General features: G+C 38.5%; 1 protein-coding gene across 2 annotated transcripts in view; it reads right to left on the minus strand.

Moving 5' to 3' along the window:
- Nucleotides 1–1,654: 1,654 nt before the first annotated feature.
- tango6 (transport and golgi organization 6 homolog (Drosophila)) overlaps nucleotides 1,655–20,074 on the minus strand; it is a 53,198-nt gene continuing 34,778 nt past the window's right edge. For both annotated transcript variants that reach the window (XM_057835899.1, XM_057835897.1), the window contains exons 12-18: nucleotides 18,668–18,808; nucleotides 16,185–16,661; nucleotides 15,633–15,690; nucleotides 15,363–15,521; nucleotides 12,077–12,228; nucleotides 11,781–11,894; nucleotides 1,655–2,413 (exon numbers count right to left, since the gene is read on the minus strand). In XM_057835899.1, coding sequence (XP_057691882.1) covers nucleotides 2,237–2,413; nucleotides 11,781–11,894; nucleotides 12,077–12,228; nucleotides 15,363–15,521; nucleotides 15,633–15,690; nucleotides 16,185–16,661; nucleotides 18,668–18,808 — 1,278 coding nt within the window. In that variant the 3' untranslated portion in view covers nucleotides 1,655–2,236. The remainder of the gene's footprint in view (nucleotides 2,414–11,780; nucleotides 11,895–12,076; nucleotides 12,229–15,362; nucleotides 15,522–15,632; nucleotides 15,691–16,184; nucleotides 16,662–18,667; nucleotides 18,809–20,074) is intronic.

A 20,074-nucleotide genomic window follows, 5' to 3' on the forward strand; every position in this document is an offset into this window, starting at 1 on the left:
GTTAATCTCACATATTTCATATTCTGCACTATGAATAGCTTTGAAATGACACCCATTATGAAAAATCTGATTGGCAATGAATAACTTGGCTTCAAATTGCTAACATGCACACCTTTGCAGGACAAGATGACAGTCATTTTAGATCATACATTTTTGTTCTAGTGGCGTACCGCAAGCAACACATCAGTTTTGCCCATTAATATTCATGACGTGAGCAATTGTAGTTAGGCGGGTCAACCTCCTGTTTGTCCCTAATAATAACGAATGGAAAGAGTGTACGAACGAGATGTTTACTGAGCTAAACCTACCAATTCTGTCCGAAAATGATGTCGCTGGTGCCAAATTAACTGGTAAATATGTGGAAGAACATACAAATGTTTGGTTAAAAAGATGGCTTGAGTGTCGAGGGCTGAAAAAGACAAGCCGACCTGATCCAGAAGCTTTTTTAAAAAACACCCTTTTCTTCTGTGGATTGCCTTAAGCCACTGACAATGACATTCTCCTGTTTCAACAATCTATCGTTTGCCACCATATGCCCTGTCTTTCTAATATACTATATCCTCTGGTTGTCTTATGTCTCTGACCGTTCTTGGGGGCAATTTACATTGCTATTTTTGTGTAGCTATCGCAAATGCAATTCAGTGACAGCCAACGAAAACTTTTAATTTTTCCATTAATAACAAATCTTTATTCTATAATTTATTTACACTTCACCCTTACTAAAATTGTTTTTTTTACAACAGAAAAGGTAACAGTGGCAGTCAGATACCATTTTATTTATTTTTTCCAGGTCATTCATTGTCAGACAGAAGCAGCACGGCAAAACGCCATGCGAAAAATTAAGCAAAAATATCAAAATGGCTTGCCTCTTCGTCCTCTGAAGGACCATGGCCCCCATCAAAATGTTTACTGCATATGAAATGTGAATGGCTTCATTTTGCTGGCGTTAAACTAGTCTTTTGGACGTCTGCGCAAGTTGATCCGTTCTTCACATTTCTTGTTTTTGGTTTCGGGAAACGTATGAAGAAAACATCCTTCATATGTCGTAATGTCTAGAGTCGTTTCTATAAGTTCCATAGTAGCAGTGTTTGATCGGCATGTTCTTTTGTGAAAGATTACCGGAGAAAACAAGCAGAAATAAGATGGTTTGTATGCGAGGGCGTGTTAATCATGTCCCACTTCTGCATTACGATGGCGACATCACGGTCTAAAAATAGCATTCGTGTGGTGCGGCAGAGAACAAAATTACATTAGGTTTCTCATTTATTTCATATTCTACACATAGGTAGCTAGCTGTCAAATGACTCGTATTTATTTATTTGTTAACTTATTATTTTGAATTTGTTTTAAGAATAACAATTCATTGCATTTGAATAGGTGATTCATTAAAAAAAAAAAAAGAATATCGCATATCAGCAATATTTGAGACAATATATTGCCTATTAAAATTTGTTATCGCGACAGACCTAGTGTCAACCTTTAAATAGCTGTAGTGACGATCGATCACCCTTCATAGCATGATTAACAGATCAATTCTTTTCTCCTTCCGTTTTTCTGATACAATCCATTTTAAATACAGTATTATAAGTATCCAGCCCGACAATTTTCATGCTAAATCAGTGTAATTCACAAATCATGATACAGTACTTTAAAATTTAATTTAAAAACTTGTGCATAATGAATATTTATTTTTGCCAAAAACACACTTTTACATTAAACATGCTAAGACATGATAACTAACACAATGTATCGTTTATCTAGTGATGTCCCAATCTGATACTCGGTACTGGTATCGGCACCCGATACAGCTATTTTTGGAGTATCAAATTTGGTGACAAGATCGCATCCGACCCAGTAGTCGTGTGTTTTCAGTACCATCGTACTTGGCAAACATGTCCGCTGAGTGAGATGACGCTCCTTAGCAACCAATTATATTAACAGAGCATCGTGTAATATTCTTGAGGAGGTACCAGCAGAGCTCACTTTAATACAAAATACATGATACATGACATGGTATCGGATTCATATTGAATCTGCAAACATCTTGGGAAAAAAAAAAAAAAAAAACGTATCAAGAGTCACCAATCGAAATTGGGACATCCTGGTTCATCCTGAGATGTTGACACTGTCAATCTACTAATTACATACTATGCTGTTACGCTCAGTCATTCTGTACATAATCTTAAATCCAACAGTGCTGGAGGCAGAGAAAAGTTATACTAATAAAATCTAAGTATTAGGGCAGAACAACTATTTTCTTCTCCAACTTTTGTTTGGGGAAGATGAGAGTTCGCATAACATCATCAAGCTCCTCCAGAGCAAGCTGGGCATGAAGTACAGCCACCTCATCAGAGTCTGATCGAACCACCCACTTCAGGGCTCTGTACAGGTCCAATAGAACATCACGGAGAACCTGGTAGACACACAGAGGAATGATGGTGAGTGACACTGCATTTTTTTCTCCAAACAATAAGACACAGTAATCCCCGCTTGACCCTTGACCTTCCACAAGACCACCACCACCTGGCCTAACCTTTGTGATGTGTTCTGCCAGAGTCTGTTCTCATGTCCCTGGGTATCATTAAACCCTGTACAGCTGGTGCACTGCAGCAGATGTTCAATAATGACAAAGCTTGGTTTAAGATCAACCCTAAAGCTGCACCTGAACCACTCATCACAGTTCTAATTTGGACAAGGGTTGGGAGCTGGGTTTCATGAGAATTACCTTGAAGGTCGTTTCATTATAAACAATTGACGAAGCCGCGAATTGACAGCTCAGGGCAGTATTAAGTAACTAATCGGGTTGTGTGTATTCGGTGCAGTTGTATGTCTTGGTGTTCTTCTGGGCACTGCGGTTTCAGACTGCATTGAATCCATCATTTGGCAAATTGGCTTTACAAACGGATATAAGGTTGAGTCAATTTTTTTTTTTTTTTGTCGCAACGCTACTCATTATATAGTGCCGTAACTTTCGGACTGCCTCTGCGAACCGACCCCGAACTAAGCTGTAGATGATAGATGGATGGCAACACTTTATTTGACAGTGGCGTTGTAACACTGTCGCATAAGAACGTCATAATTATGACATGACACTATAATGGGCATTAATGAAAGCTTATGACAGATATCATTAAGTGTCATCCGGCAAATTATGTCATTGACACCATTTATGTCCAGCTCGGATCTTTTACATCCATTCAGAAGTGAGATAATTTGCTGGATGACACAAAATGACATTTGTCATAACCATTCATTAATGATCATAGCAGTGTCATGTCGTAATTATAATGGTCTTATGACAGTCTTATGATGCTACTGTCAAATAAAGGGTTACAAAATACCATAACTAGCAATTAATGAAACAACTGGAAAATAACTGAAGAAATAATTAGCACAGAACATGAATTTTGATTGTTATTTACATCTGTAAGCGATGCAATGCATGCTAGGAGGCATGTTGGATGACAACAGTGTTGACAGCAGGAGGCAGCAGAGGTTGTCTCCACCAAAGGGAGCAGTGATGGCCAAATGCAGCTTCTCTAAGCCATGAATGTTTGCAGCCAATCCGTTCAAACCTTCATGTTGGTTCATTTGGTCTTATGATGCCACTGTCAAATAAAGTGTTATTGGTTAATATCTTTTGATGTAAATAACCCATAATACAGTGAGGACAGCTGTGGATTATAGTCCAGTGCAGTTTATCTAGTGGGTGGCAGCTTATATCCAGGTGCGCCTTATAGTCTGAAAATTACCGTATTCATATAACAACTGAGTAAATCCTCGTCATCGGGTTGTTTCCAATCGAATATTTTTTCCCCATTTTATAATGACGCCATTGTCCATTCAATTAGGAACTATTTACTGTGCAAATTTTCTTCCATTTTTGGAACTAATGCACAGGGAGGCATAGTTGGCGTAGCATGTTCACTGAGTATGTAACCTACAGTTTGTACCTCCTTACATAATAAGCATTAGATTAATATAGCTAGCTAGCGATATACTTGAGATGCTCTTGCCAAAGCTACTAAAGACCTTTTCATGGCTGCTATAATCACCTCTTCCTCCTTAAAATGAGGAAAGTTGCAGCTTTCTTGTGCAATAATGAGATATCAATGCCTTCGTGTGTGGGAGGGGAGTGCACAGCTCGCCGACTCCCTGGTTGGGGCTACGCCAGCATGAGGGGGGCATTGCGTGTTGCCACGGGTCCCTGAAAAGGCCATTAGAACACTGGCACTACGTTGCTTACATTTGTAGCTTGTGCAACCGGTCTGATCCGCGCCAGCGACGCGATCATCACCCTTCGACCAGGTCTGGACTAGGGCTGCAACTATCGATTATTTTGGTGATCGATTAATCCATCAATTAGCTGGTTCGAATAATCGAGTAATCGGATTACGAACAACCAATGCGTTGGAGAATACATTTTAGGATATGTAAAACAAATAAGCAAGTGTTTTTGCTAATAATAATATACAGTGATCTCTCGTTTTTCGCGGTTAGTGGAGACCAGAACCTGCTGCGGTAAGTGAAAACCGCGAAGTAGCGCTACCCCCCTAAAAAAACAAAATGCGTTGAATGTATTCATTCAAATTTAGCATTGGTAAGAGATACATACAGTGGGGCAAATAAGTATTTAGTCAACCACCAAGTACAAGTTCTCCTACTTGTAGTTATCAACATGGGTAAACCTCAACCATGAGAGACAAAATGTGGAAAAAAAAAAAAAAAAACAGAAAATCACATTGTTTGAATTTTTAAGAATGTATTTGCAAATCATGGTGGAAAATAAGTATTTGGTCAATACCAAAAGTTCATCTCAATACTTTGTTATGTACCCTTTGTTGGCGATAACGGAGGCCAAACGTTTTCTGTAACTCTTCACAAGCTTTTCACACACTGTTGCTGGTATTTTGGCCCGTTCCTCCATGCAGATCTCCTCTAGAGCAGTGATGTTTTGGGGCTGTCGTTGGGCAACACGGACTTTCAACTCCATCCACAGATTTTCTATGGGGTTGAGAACTGGAGACTGGCTAGGCCACTCCAGGACCTTGAAATGCTTCTTACGAAGCTACTCCTTTGTTGCCCTGGCTGTGTGTTTGGGATCATTGTCATGCTGAAAGACCCAGCCACGTCTCATCTTCAATGCCCTTGCTGATGGAAGGAGATTTTCACTCAAAATCTCTCGATACATGGGCCCATTCATTCTTTCCTTTACAAGATCAGTCGTCCTGGTCCCTTTGCAGAAAAACAGCCCCAAAGCATGATGTTTCCACCCCAATGCTTCACAGTGGGTATGCTGTTCTTCGGATGCAATTCAGAGTTCTTTCCCCTCCAAACACGAGAACTTGTGTTTCTACCAAAAAGTTCTATTTTGGTTTCATCTGACCATAACACATTCTCCCAGTCCTCTTCTGGATCATCCAAATGCTCTCTAGCGAATTGCAGACGGGCCTGAACGTGTACTGGCTTCAGCAGGGGGACACGTCTGGCAGTGCAGGATTTGAGTCCCAGGCAGCGCATTGTGTTACTGATAGTAGCCTTTGTTACTTTGGTCCCAGCTCTCTGTAGGTCAATCACTAGGTCCCCCCGTGTGGTTCTGGGATTTTTGCTCACCATTCTTGTTATCATTTTGACGCCACGGGGTGAGATCTTGCATGGAGCCCCAGATTGAGGGAGATTATCAGTGGTCTTGTATGTCTTCCCTTTTCTAATAATTGCTCCCACACTTGATTTCTTTAAACCAAGCATTTTACCCATTGCAGATTCAGTCCTTCCAGCCTGGTGCTGGTCTACAATTTTGTCTCTGGTGTCCTTCGACAGCTCTTTGGTCTTGGCCATAGTGGAGTTTGGAGTGTGACTGACTGAGTTGTGGACAGGTGTCTTTTATACCGATAATGAGTTAAAACAGGTGCCATTAATACAGGTAACGAGTGGAGCCTCGTTAGACCTCGTTAGGAGAAGTTAGACCTCTTTGACAGCCAGAAATCTTGCTTGTTTGTAGGTGACCAAATACTTATTTTCCACTCTAATTTGGAAATAAATTGTTTAAAAATCAAACAATGTGATTTTCTGTTTTTTTTTCCCCCACATTCTGTCTCTCATGGTTGGGGCTTACCCATGTTGACAATTGTAGGCCTCTCTAATCTTTTCAAGTAGGAGAACTTGCACAATTGGTGGTTGACTAAATACTTATTTGCCCCACTGTATAAGACATTTTCCCATTTTTTCCCCAAAAGTATAATTTAAAAAATGCATATGTATATTTTAATAAAAGGTTTTTAAGCACTTCAAATGTAATAAATATGACAAGTTTTAAACATGTTAGACAGTAACAAGAATAAAGTAGTAGAGAAAAATGCTTGGCTTTATTAAATTCTTCACTGAGTTAATCCTTTCAAATCTGCTCCAGCCGCTCACTTACACACAATGAGTTGCCACACCAAGTGTTTAACAATTTTAACGATGATTGAGGCATGCGGCGCGTTTGAAGTTCGTGACTCTGGCAAGATCAAACATAAACATCTGTCAACATGTTAACTTTAAAAAGCAACTCCAGTGCACAGCCCGACGAACAAAGAGCAGGGAGAGGGAGGGAGAGAGTGAGAATACGCCATCGGCTCAGGACAGCTCATCTGTATTTTTTTTTTAATTGAAAAAAATCTGCGATCGACTGAGGGCGTGAAATTTGAATCGCAACGTAGCGACGGATACATACAAAAGCTAGGGATATATACAAAAAACTGCTAAATATATTTCTAAACTAAATAACGAATGGAACAATAAATAAGGAACAAATATACGTATTAGCGCAAACATACCTAAAGTTGGTCAAAGCAGGGAGCAGCAGGATTCAGCCATGTTAGACGAGTTATGGCATATTCACTGTTACCACTAGGGGTGTGACAAAATATCAAAATGGCGATACTGTATATCGTGATACTTTGCATCTTGTTCCCGTCCCGCTCAATCCAAGAATTGAGATATTGTTTTAAAACATGTCAATGTTTTGTTTGAACCAACAAGTTGCAACCAAAATCTCCCACCATAATAGTGTCTGTTAACTCTATTGCTGCCATTAACAGAGCTCGTCACCCACTCCATTAAAACTGACGAAAGAACGCAACGTTCATTCATTCGAAACCAGAGCATTCACAGTCACTCTTTCTGATTTTCGTGGCATTTACAGGTCAACTTCTGTTGAGTTTGTGTCACTGTCTATTGATTCAAGGGTCACTTCCTGTTCTGTAACCCAAAATCAACAGGAAGCGACCCTGAAATGCCCCAAAATTACCTCGTTGTCTGGCATTGGCTGCCATAGAAGTGGGAGGGACCCGTTTGAAGATGAAGGGGTAAATTTGGTGCCACCGTCCTGACCAATGTATCGATAATCATTGTATCGCCGTATCATGATATCATCATTATCGTGAGCTTTGTATCGCAAATCGTATCGTATCGCATCGTGAGGAACCAAGAGGTTCCGACCCTTAGTTCCCATTAGAGGGCAGTTTGTCCACCTCAATCAATAAAACGAAATGAAACATTTTCAGAACAATGTCAGTTATTAAACGAATCGTCGAAGCAGCAAAATTTGATTCAGAGCTTTTTTATAATCAAATTACTCGAGTTAATTAATCGTTGCAGCATTAGTCAGGACTAGAAAATGAGGGGCCAGCGCAGCAGGAGAGCGCAATAAACTCTAGGCTAAAAACCACGACTAGCAGCTGCTCTGAAGGCATCGGGAGGGAGGTTTCCTCAACATACAATGCACAATAAAGTACTGACGGACAGCACGTCGAGCACAAGCCTTGCAATAGTATCTATGTCTATATAGGTAGCTAGCTAGGTACATCGATCAATCTATATTCACGTAAAACAAATAATAAATGCCCCCCCATTCGTGCAATGGGAAAAAAATTGGTTTAAGAGGAATGAGTTCTCATTGAATGGATTCAACGTGCAGATCATCACATCTGTCACCTCATTAAATATTCTATCCATTGAATTTATAAACATTCGTTATTTTTTTTATACACTTGCCCAAGTGGGAATGTTCTATGTTGTGTCCACTGGCCTGAGGCCTCCACCCCCCAAATATACGGCAATAGTCACAACCTGTATCAGGCAGCATTGTGGTGCATGAACGCGTTCAATGAAACATCGTTCATAAACACGTTAATATTTTAAGCAAACGTGAACTGACCGCATCATATACCTGTCTCATGAACGTTACCGTGAACGAGTGGCATTCATTCAGTAACCTTGTTCATTATCAAGTACTGGTTTTGTGCAGCAATGAACAGACGCGACTACTGCGATATATGTCTTTTTTTATGCACCGTAAATTTCGCGCACATCTTACTAGATATCATAAAACAGAACAGTGATTTCCCCCATTAGATCCCTCAAATCTCATCCCATTGGCTGTGTGAACCCAGGTGATCATGAGATACGTAGTCCATATACTACAGTCATGAGTTCAGAGTTTGAGTCTTTCCAACAAAATTGCAGATAAAGCCATTGGCTAAAAACACTATAAAAAACAAACCCTAATAGTGGAAAACTATTTCACCTGGAAACCAAAGCTGCCTGTCACGGCTGTGTTGTTTTAGTAAAACACGGTAGGATGTGTGTCAGGAGACCTTTCCTTCGTGTGCATCCATAATCAAACGTAAGTATATTTTCTTCTTTTTTCAAAATCTTTGGTGTTTAAATCGCTGCTTTTGCAGCCGTTTGTAACGTTATGCGCATGCGCAGTACCGCAAAGTTGCAATTTCTAATAGGGTGTAAAATCTAAGAGACCACTTGCCCAGTACCAACATTTGAGCAAGTTTTATGAACAGGTCGGTACCAATACGTATTTTGAAGTTGAATATTAAGATGAATCAGACACAGTTTTAGTGTTAAAGTGTATAAAATAATTGCTATCGGAGCTTTACATCGACTGCCAATAATAGCTTGCAACAATTTTAGGGGAGAAGAACAGAACCGATTACAAAAGTTAAATTTTTTGTGAACCACGAACTTATGTTCAAAATTTCGAATTATGAACTGAGCAGTTCATTTTAAAATTTGTGAACTTCAATTTGAACTAGTTCATGTAGAAATAGACGAATACAGTGAAAACAATAAATGAGTACAGTAAAAGTGAAGTTAATTCAAGGGAAATACATGCCAGGGGTTCTAATAAATGTTACAATTCTGGATATATAACAGCTATCCAAATAAATTGGATTAATGTAACCAACTCTAGTACTCGTAGTTCAATTGCAGAGAGCAAAGACTCAGATCCGAAGGCCACTGGGTCGGTTCAAACATCTCAACACCTTTTTGCTACAAAGGTAACAATATCCTTCTTGAAATGGTTGGCAAACAAATGTTTTAAAGTCTATAAAACCAAATTTCAGTACATTGTGTCAGGAAAAGAGTTACTTTTCTAGGGAACCAAGGGTCCCGTTCGGAAATTTCCATAACATCAGAAAAAGAGAACAATATTTTGAGCCACCCCAAACTAGCTAACTGTTAAACAAATGATGTCTGGACTAATTTGAAGGCCAAGCTTGGCTGGATGACAGACGCTGAAGAAGCCTTTCTGTTAAACTCAAACAAAGATTAACTTTGGCCTCGGAACTGGCAACACCTGACACCACAAAGTTTTTATCATCCGGATGTATTCCTGAACATGCTAACACAGGGCAACATTACAGCTTCACCAATAGACTTTAATATGTAACTCCTTCACCAATCTCAGCCACATTGCACGCATTCTATTGTTAACTTATATGTTATAAATCTTTTCGGGGTTCTACAAATAAGCATCTTCTGCTAACACACCTCAAAGGTATGGTCTTCTATGGTGGTCACGATGACATTCATTGCAACTACTTTTTATGAACATATTGTTACATTTTGGAGTGTTTTGGTTGATTTTCTATCTCAAATAAATGAAACTAATTTTTGTATGAAAATTTGGAGGGTTACTCACAACATGTCAACACATTGTCCGCCAATCTTATCGCCAAGGCCGGCTCCACACATCAAAACATTCCAAAAACACTGTCACTTTCCCATTGTAAAAGTCCATTCATGGGCATACACAGACATAACCGTGTTTGGCAGAAAATGACAATCCCATCACCTCCCTTTGTTTGGAGCACAAACTCAAGTCTGCTTTATCAGACACAGCCCTCTCTTTATATTTGTTAGAAGAGTAATTTAATCACCACAATGAGTAGCACTTTTGAGACACTCAAAATGTAATATACGAGTATAGGATCCCAACAGCTGTCTATAAAATTTTGAAATTGTAGTCTGTGTGTTATTTATTGTATGTGTATGAGTTATTGTTGTGTTATATGTATGCTTACCTGCTATAAGACAAGTTTCCCCTTCTTAGGGGACAATAAACTTAAACTGAACAAATGAATGCCTTAGTTGAGAGATACCTTCTAAAAGGTTTTTGTGGCAACCGTGACCCTGAGTGGGAGGCCTGGAACCAGGTTTTCCACACTGCCTCCCCATTACCCAGGCCCATTTGGTACGGTAAACCAAGTTTTGTGTTTTAGTGTTGATTTATATGCCAGAAATTGAAGTCACAGGCCGGCTGAACGTTGCACGAGCTGATGTCTGGTGGTACTATGGAAAAACGTAGAGCCGTCACACCAGAGATAGTGCACACTATAGGAAGTGCTGAGCACAAAAACACAAATGGTGCACTGAGCCTTTTGGGTTAAGATGACATGTTTTGTTCAATACCAGTTTTTATACATTTTTGAAGAGTCTTTTGTTATGATTGTTTTCTGATAGTCAATTATTCATTGTAGCAGCCTACTTGTTACCGTTTTGTGTGGGTGTTGTGCCTGTTGTCCAAGCATCAGCTTCCAAATTGGCAAATGTTTTCGGCAAAACCCGCTTCCTGCTGGATGGCCAACTGGATTTTGCATTTTTGTGCTATTGCCAACCTTTTAGATAAACAAGAACTAGAACAGCAACCAGTTTTGACTCCTATTGAACAATTACACCACACCACAAGGATCAAGTACTGTACCGAATAAAAAAGAAAAGCTCTTAAAGATATTATTAAAAATTGTAGATGGATTAAAAGGTTTACAAGCATTTTGACTGAGGCAAATATTTAAATTATTTGAATAACTGCTGCTTTAGAAACAAGAGTACTACAAAATATGTACTTTGGGTGAAGAGTAAAATGTTCATTTGGCTAGTAAATATTTGTGACAAAAATAACTGTAAAAGTCTGCCCTATAATGTAGCAAGAAATTATTTCAAACAGTGGTCACAATGCCCCATTTCTCAGCTGTGTATATATTTTTTTCACCATACTGTATCAGTATGTAACTTCTCTGTTAGTAAAGAACAGTTTATTAAGGGATATGTGTGTCCACAAACAATTACATACACGATAAAGAGTGAAACATTAACATTCAGATAGACGCCATTACCATTAGCGAAACAAGACTAGTCATTGGTTAAAGCCAGGGTCGGCAACCTATATTTTGAGAGCCGCGTGCGGCTCTTTAGCGCTGCCCTATTGTCTCCCTGCCGCTGTCCTAGCGACACTTGCGTTGTTAAAAAAGACTAGCGAAAAATGAGCTTCTATTTCAGTTTTTTTTTTTTCTACTGTAGCGACTTGTGTTTGGAGACTTGACTTCTAGCACTCGAGTTTCTTCCCCCAGCAAGCAGCGGGTGCCGCTGAGCCCCTCCACTGTCACAAAGCACTCACAGGTGGACACACTTTAAGCTTCTCCTCATGTGTATTTTAGTACCTGTGTTGTTTTTTCACTGAGGCCTCGGATCAACAAGGTGATGACATGGACAGCAGCTCTCCTCACCTCTGCTTCCTTCTCTGTCTTTATCAGAGCAGTTAGACAGGAGCTCAGCTGCACAATGGAGAAATGAGAGATCACTGAGTTTTTTGCAACAATCTTTCTACAATTTCACTACTACATAAAAACACAAAAATGTTTATATCTTATCATGGTCATTGTTTTATGAGTAATCATGTTAAATGCTCTCCATCCGTCTCAAGAAATGTACTGTTCTGTCATTTGTTTCCACTCACCTCTTGAGTCAGTGGACCCAAAGCATAGTCTAGTCTCTGGCACAGCTCTCCCAGGTTAGAGAGACTGCTGGCACGGACGCTTTGGTCGAGGTCTCTGGTTCCTCTCAGGAACACAGACACCAAGGGACGACCCAGGTGGGGTGCTAAATCCCCTGCAGGATGAGAGGGGGAAGAAGACTTAATACAGCCATAGATAACAGTGCGTATTCAGAGGAAAGGTATGATGGATGAGCAGTGAGTTTATTAGGTAGGACAAATGATTTTTTTTTATGCATAGTGATGCTACGTAAAGTACCTTAATGATCAAATAATAACTAATTCACTAGCAAAGACATATAATAATGTTGTTTATAATGTTCAACTGCTCATAACTAAAGAATGAAAAAGAAAAAAAATATTTTAAATAAAATATTTATAACTAGAAACTGCTTCTGGAGATATTACTCTGGGGCTTTGCTGTTGATTTGGCAACACTTGATGGACAAGTCCTGGTCATATCAGATCATTTGGGGACATTTGGGGGGCGTGTCCTGGTCATATCAGGTCATTTGGGGACATTTGTAGGGCATGTCCTGGTCATATCAGGTCATTTGGGGACATTTGGGGGGCGTGTCCTAGTCATATCAGGTCATTTGGGGGGCGTGTCCTGGTCATATCAGGTCATTTGGGGGGCGTGTCCTGGTCATATAAGGTCATTTGGGGACATTTGTAGGGCATGTCCTGGTCATATCAGGTCATTTGGGGACATTTGGGGGCGTATCCTGGTCATATCAGGTCATTTGGGGACGTCTGGGGGCGTGTCCTGGTCATGACAGGTCATTTGGGGACATTTGGGAGGCATGTCCTAGGCATATCAGGTCATTTGGGGACATTTGGGGGACACATCCTATTGAAATCTGGTCATTTCCTGATGATTTGGGGACATTTGTTGTTTTGCTATTGATAATGAATGGGAAATTTGGACGTCCACGGCCGTCAATGGAATCAACTTACAAATGCGTCAATGGAATCCAAGTACATTGGAATCAATATATTCGACATACATGTCCGTCAATGGCATACATGCAATGTAAATTCCATTGGAAGTTCCATTAGAAGTGAATCGGAAATTTGAACGTTGCATGCCATTAAAAATGAATGGGAAAGTTTTTGGCAAATTTCTGGGGAATTGTAAATTTTTTCCAAAACCCTAAATTTTTTGCAAATTCTGTATACAACTTTGCCTTAGGACTTTGCCTGACCATAATGTACTGGACATTATTAAAACTGTATTTCCATTTACACAATTTAAACATAAAACGTCCCACTCAATGAGCTATCCCCTTGTTGTGTCAAGTCAAATTTATTTATCGATATAACCATTAATCACAAAGAGGTTTTCATAGGCACATCATTGACAGAAAACAACAACGTACCCTGATGGCTGATATAACATCTAAATCAGACAATAAAATATATGGCGGACACACTCAGGTGACTTGAAGTTCCGCTCTGAGAGCCCCAATTTGGCAAAATTTCAAAATTGTCCTATATGCATGTGTGATACATCATTGCAAAGCTTAAAATCTGTATTTTCTGGGGGAATAACATTTTTGAACAGGAGGGCATTTTTTGACACGTTAAAAGTAGAATTAGGTAAGTGAAAAATAGACATTTTTGAGACTTTTGAAAGTTTCTCATTTAAAAAAAGGTTTTAGACACCCATCCTAGAACATAATTAATAACGAACACTTCAAGATGAGTACAAAAATAAAGGAAATTGGTGTGTGATTAAATGTAGATTAAATTTAGCCCTGTGCTTTCTTTAATAAATAAACACGGCTAAACGGGGAATTACCTCTATAGTTATTGATAAATTTACTGCATACAGTTTTTGATTCTACTTGATTTTAATCTGTGCAAAGAAAAACATTTCCAGGGGAATTTCCGATACGATAATATTTTAATTTTTGCAGTGGGTTTTAAAAATATTTGTTCAATTATGATAAAAAGAATGTGAAAGCGAGATACTGAGAATAAAAGCCTCAATATGCATAAAAGGAACATATTAATGTGAGTACATGACACATAACACTACAATATCTATTTATTGTATTTAGCCTTGAAGCCTAGGACCTAGGCTTTATGATTTAAACATCTAATGTATCTAATACATCGATATCATCTCATAATAAGCAATCCAAATGGCAACAAGGGTTGAAAATGGACACAGCAGGCTAGTCAGTTAGCCTGCTGTGTCCATAATTCTTGCACTAGCGTGCGACTGCAATGTCTTTTTGTGGCTTTCCGGTAACTCGAGGTGCGAGCATGCGAGAGCATAATTAAAGACACTCTAATTTTAACGAGATATTATAGCGTACTTACCTTGTTTCGATCCAAAAACTCTGTAACATGTATCACCGAGTGTCAAGACACAGCTGTGAATGGCCACAGCCGGACTTAGTGGAGATTTTATGGGTGAAACACAGTAATATAACAAGGGTTGCGATGCAGAAGTCACGGACAAAAAGGAGTGGTCGAGATTTTTTTTTTTTCAAATATTTACCCTTCTAAACTTTTTTTTTTTTTTTTCTTTCAATTTTTCTGTTTGGATCGATTATTTATCCTCTAAAATACTGGGGAAAATGCGAAAACATACAATTATGCGATAGTTAAGAGGTAGATATCCGTGACCTATTCACAAACACTATTTTTTCATTGTGAATTTGTGACGTAATTTATTTAAAAGTTTAAAATATGCGAGTAAATAATTTTTTAAAGATGTTTTCTTTTAAACAAATATTTGACATAAATTATTGATTCTAAGCTCAAAATGATAGACATTTTAAATAATAAATATAATTACTTACCTACTTTTTATGGCTGGGCTGAAACAAAAGCAGTTACGCAGTGTCTGTAAAATGGGGCCTCCAGGGTAAAACAGACAAATTAAAAATAGTCCAGCGGCATAATGTGCAATCAAACTGCTATGGCAGAGTCTAACATATTGTTGTATCAAACACAACAGTTCTTTTGGCTTAAAATAAAGCAGTTTGTTTTAAAGAGGGATGCAAAAGCATTTTCAGCCTTGTGTGTCATTTCCACCAAATACTGATAAGATAAAAAAAAAAAACTGAGTAATAATTGGCTTAGTTGTGTTAGATAAAAAAATAGGTTTTCGACCTCAGTTTTCTCATATTCGGTTTCGGAAAGAACTTTTATTTTGGTGCATCCCTAATACATGTGCACAGAAAAACACACAAACACAAAGAAAATACTGTATGAGTAATGATGTGATGGTGCTCACCCATAGCTCTACTTGCCCTCATTAGGACTTCTCCCATTTTAAGGCGAAATTCCAAGTTGTGGTCCTTTTTGGATTTAGAGAGTAAAGGACCATGTTGAAAGTTTTCGAGGAGCCTCTCCAGGATTCTTGCAGGATAGGCATCAGCCAATGCAGCAAGTCCTATTGATAGTAAATTAAATATAACATATTTAGTATTATTCACCATCCTGTTGCATGTTATACACCATCAACAAACATGATATTTACACCCAGGCAGTTAAGCTATATTACCTTGAATAGCTGACAGGTAGACAAAAGAGTCTTCATGTTCAAGGTTTTCAAGGAAGAGCTAGAAAAAAAAATAGCATTATTAATCATAACATTGTCTATATTCGCAAGGGTATACTATTTTATGTTGAGCTTACTGCAAACCAGACATCAACATCAAATAGGATCAAAACTGTGATGAAAGTATTGAAACAAAAAGACTATCAAATAGAATAATTCAAAATGCACTAGGGAAACCTAGGGTTATGATATGGAAAAAAGATTCGTAAAATGATACAAGAAAATCAATATTGGAAGGTTCTAACGCTAGGTTGGATGTTGAATGGCAGGGATCATCGATTAAAGAGAATAATAAAGTAGTTGGGGTTTTTTCTATGCTTCAGCCATCTAACAAGTCCCAAGGTGATAAGCACTGTTGTCCCTAGAGGACCAGGCTTTATTCATTATACACTTATAGTGACAAAAAATCCTGTCAAATCCTGCAATACCCAAGGGTTTTCCTCAAAAGGGACACTTACTGACTAAATGACAGAAAATTAACAACAAAAGACTTACAATTAGGACTTTCTCTTGAGCTTGAACAGTTTCTCGATCTTTGGATTGCACCATTTGGGTCAAGGTCCTCAGGGCAATTGCTCTGGTTGGCACATCAGGGTCACACGCCTCGCGTAGACAGTCAGAAAAGGACTTGGAGGAACTTGAATTTTCACCTTCCATAAAGACCAAAGAGGACGGTGGCTGTAATTGTTGAATCTTGTCGTTGACGGATAGAGGTGATGGAGGACTAGTCTTTAATTTCTTTGTTTCAATCTTGATTCTTTCCTTTGAATTCTGATTGTTGCTCTTGGGGGACATCTTGCTGTCTGTAGAGCCTGAGGTAGTGAGGTCATCTGGTCGGTAGGCACCGTGAGTAGCAATGACCGCTCTTAAATTTGATGCCAGCTCCTGGATGAACACATCTGGATGTTGCTGAGAGAGAGTCTCTAGCGGCTGGAGCAGCCTTGACATAGAGGAGTAGACCTCAGCAGTGAGCTGGGAAATCATAGAAATTTAAGTTTTAAGTAAGGTCTAGATCATTTAAACACAACCACCACATTAGAACCTGATTCATTACATAATTATTATTATTCCAATTTGTATTTATAATTTATTTGTTTTGCTATGTGTAATGCTATTTGTAATATTTCCAGCAGTATACGACCATTTCGACTTACAAACCAGGTCCTGGAACGAATTGAAATTGGATGCAGGGGTACCACTGTATAAGGCACACCATCAATGAATGGCCTATTTTAAAACTGTTTTCATAAATAGGGTGCACCACACTGTAAGGCGCAGTGTTAGTAGTAGTAGTAGTAGTAGTAGTAGTAGTAATGGTTGGGGTTGCGTTATACATCCACTAGATGGTGCTGCAAAAAGGGAATGTCATGCCATTGTAACACTGATAAAAGTACAGCTCATGGTTTTTATTAAGAACTGTATTTTAGATGACTGTTGTGAGTTGAAATGTCCACTAGATGGCACTACGTAATTAAGTGGGGGTATGAGCGTTGCATTTCGGGAAATGGAGATGCTACGAATGCTAATGGAGAAACTGCTAATGCTAGCGCGACCAAGACTCAGACTAAAGAGAAACTGGTAATAGTTTAGAAAAAAAAAATAATAACTTGTTCAATTTTATGTACGTGAAACCATAAAAGGTTGATTTTGTTGCAGACGAGTTCCAGACTGCTCTAATGGGCGAATTACTTTGAGTTATTCTGTTTGATACAAGACTCCGGTGAGTTGCTATGCTGTATGCTACTATGCTAACGGCTATGTGATGGACACGTTTTCCTGTAGAGTTGAGTTACAAAGTTGTGTCTTTTCTTTGTCTAAAAAAAAAAAACCAATCGGAGGAAATTGGAAATATAGTAAGGTGTTATTTTGTCATATACAAATATGTTAATGTTGTATGTTGATGCAATCTGGAAAGAAATTGCTACATGTGAGCTAGTATCTGTCACTGTATACTTTATGAACAAATTGTTTTGATTTTAGAAACAACCTATTTTGACCAGCATTGGAAGTTATGTGTGATGGATGTAAAAGGGAGATGACATGTTATACATTATACGGTTGGTTGAAAATTAATTTAAGTCCTTAATATGCAGATTGGTTTTTTGAATTGCTGGATCTACATCGGAGTGACAGCGTTGATGTCAAGGAGGATTCGGCCTGAATCAAGGCGGGATTGAAGATGACCATTTTTCTTCAACTTCAACCAACTTTTGGAGCATCACCCTGGGAGCAGATAAGCTCACCTTCACTACAACATCTTTCATACAATATACAGTCACACTACCCGGGTAGTACACACATACACTGAATAGGAGAATGGACATTGAAGCACGGCAGCAATTGGCTGTGAAGGGACTATTCGACCAAGTTATATTTTTGATTTACATGGTTCAGGTGTTGTTATATATATATGTTGTATAATAGTTTAATAAATGTCGTGTTGTATATTTTTCCTAGTTGCTCTTGCTCCTTGAGTCGAACCTAGGTATAATAAGGTGTTCCATTCGTAGCAGCACCAAAAGAGAACTACCGTGTTACACCATGATTCACCAGTGTTGATCTATTTATAAGGCGCATCATATTATAAGGCGCGCCGTTTGCTTTTGAGAAAATTGAAGGCTTATAGGTGCGCGTTATAGTTGTGGAAAACACGGTATTTGTAGCAGAGAAAGAATGATCATAATCAATAAGTTACTACTTCCCAATACAAATAATGTTTGTAATAATGTTAGAGCCAAATAATACATTAGATATTTCGTCATTCAGAAATGCTAATAGTCAAAACAGTATATTATATTGAGTGTAAGATCCATTAATGTGGAGAAAAAAGTCAAAATTGTAAAACTATCATGTCCTAACTGATGCTTCTACTATAAATATTCAACTTTATGTAAATACAGCATGTAAATAATAAAGTATTACTGTCAGGTGACTTCTGTACATGTGTAATATGGCAAATATCTGTCAGAAATGAGTACCTGAGGTCCAGAAAGAAGAGTTGCGACCAGGCCCATTGCCATACTCAATGTTTGGCTTTCAATTGGGTTTTCAATAATTCTATTTGCCAGACCAAAACCGACGCATGCCCTCTGAAGCAGCGAATCTATAAAGTCAACCACCTGGAGAGAAGGTATAACACAAATATTCATTCATTCATTCATTTTCCATCCCGCTTTATCCTCACGAGGGTCTCGGAGTAACACAAATATTGTCTTTGTAAAAATTAAACCTTGTAAGAAAATATAATAGCAATCACTACAACAGCCAAGAAAACTAAACATTGATGAGAAAATCCATTTACAAGCAATTAAACAAAAAGCTATCCAGAGGTCAGAGGGCTACAAAAAAGTTTGTGAAATGATGTCATGTCAATGTATGAGATCATTACTTAATCTGCCAGCCAATGTCTGCAAGCCCTACATTTCATGCCAAACAAATATTTATTGTACTTATCAAATTCGGTATCTATCCTGTAATAACCTTTCCCTTAGTCTGCTTCAACTGAACATAGGCAAGTATTTTTTCAACGACATGACTCAACATGGCTGGCTTTCATTACCCTAGACTGGAGAAACACAGATTTGAGACATATGCAGGAAACTGACCAACACAATCAGCAAGACAACTAAGAACATAAAATGAAAGTACAGTTGTAAAGTGGAGGTCTTACAGAGACTGCCCAACCTCCAACAATGTAAAGGATGTTCATTTGTCTAATAATTTGGATGTTTATCTAATAAGTATCATTCTTTTTTACAGAGACAAATCAAGTATACAGTGGTATGAAAAAGCATCTGAACCTTTTGGAATTTCTCACATTTCTGCATAAAATCACCATCAAATGTAATCTGATCTTTGTCAAAATCGGAGAGATGTAAAAATAGTGTTTGCTTTAACTAAAACCACCCAAACATTTATAGGTTTTCATATTTCAATGAGGATATCATGCAAACAATGACAGAAGGGGGAAAAATAAGTAGGTGAACCCTCTGCCTAAGGAGACCTAAAGAGCAATTGAAACCAATTTTTACCAAACAATTTAAGTCAGGCGTGTGCCCAATCACTGATGAGTCATTAAAAGCTGCTCTGCCCACTATAAAACACACACCTGGTAAGAATAGTCTTGATGAGAAGCATTGTCTGATGTGCAACATGGCTTGGTCAAAAGAGCTGTCTGAAGACCTGCGATCAAGGATTGTTGATTTGTAGAAAGCTGGGAAAGGATATGAAACCATCTCTAAAAGTCTGGATCTTCATCAATCCACAGTCAGAGAAGTTGTCAACAAATGGAGAGAGTTTGGCACTATTGCTTCTCTCATAAAGACTGGCTGTCCACTAAAGATGACGCCAATAGTTCAGCGCAGAATACTCAGGTAAAAAAAGAG

Source organism: Corythoichthys intestinalis, chromosome 5, assembly GCF_030265065.1.
Source record: "Corythoichthys intestinalis isolate RoL2023-P3 chromosome 5, ASM3026506v1, whole genome shotgun sequence".
Taxonomy (NCBI): Eukaryota; Metazoa; Chordata; class Actinopteri; order Syngnathiformes; family Syngnathidae; genus Corythoichthys; species Corythoichthys intestinalis.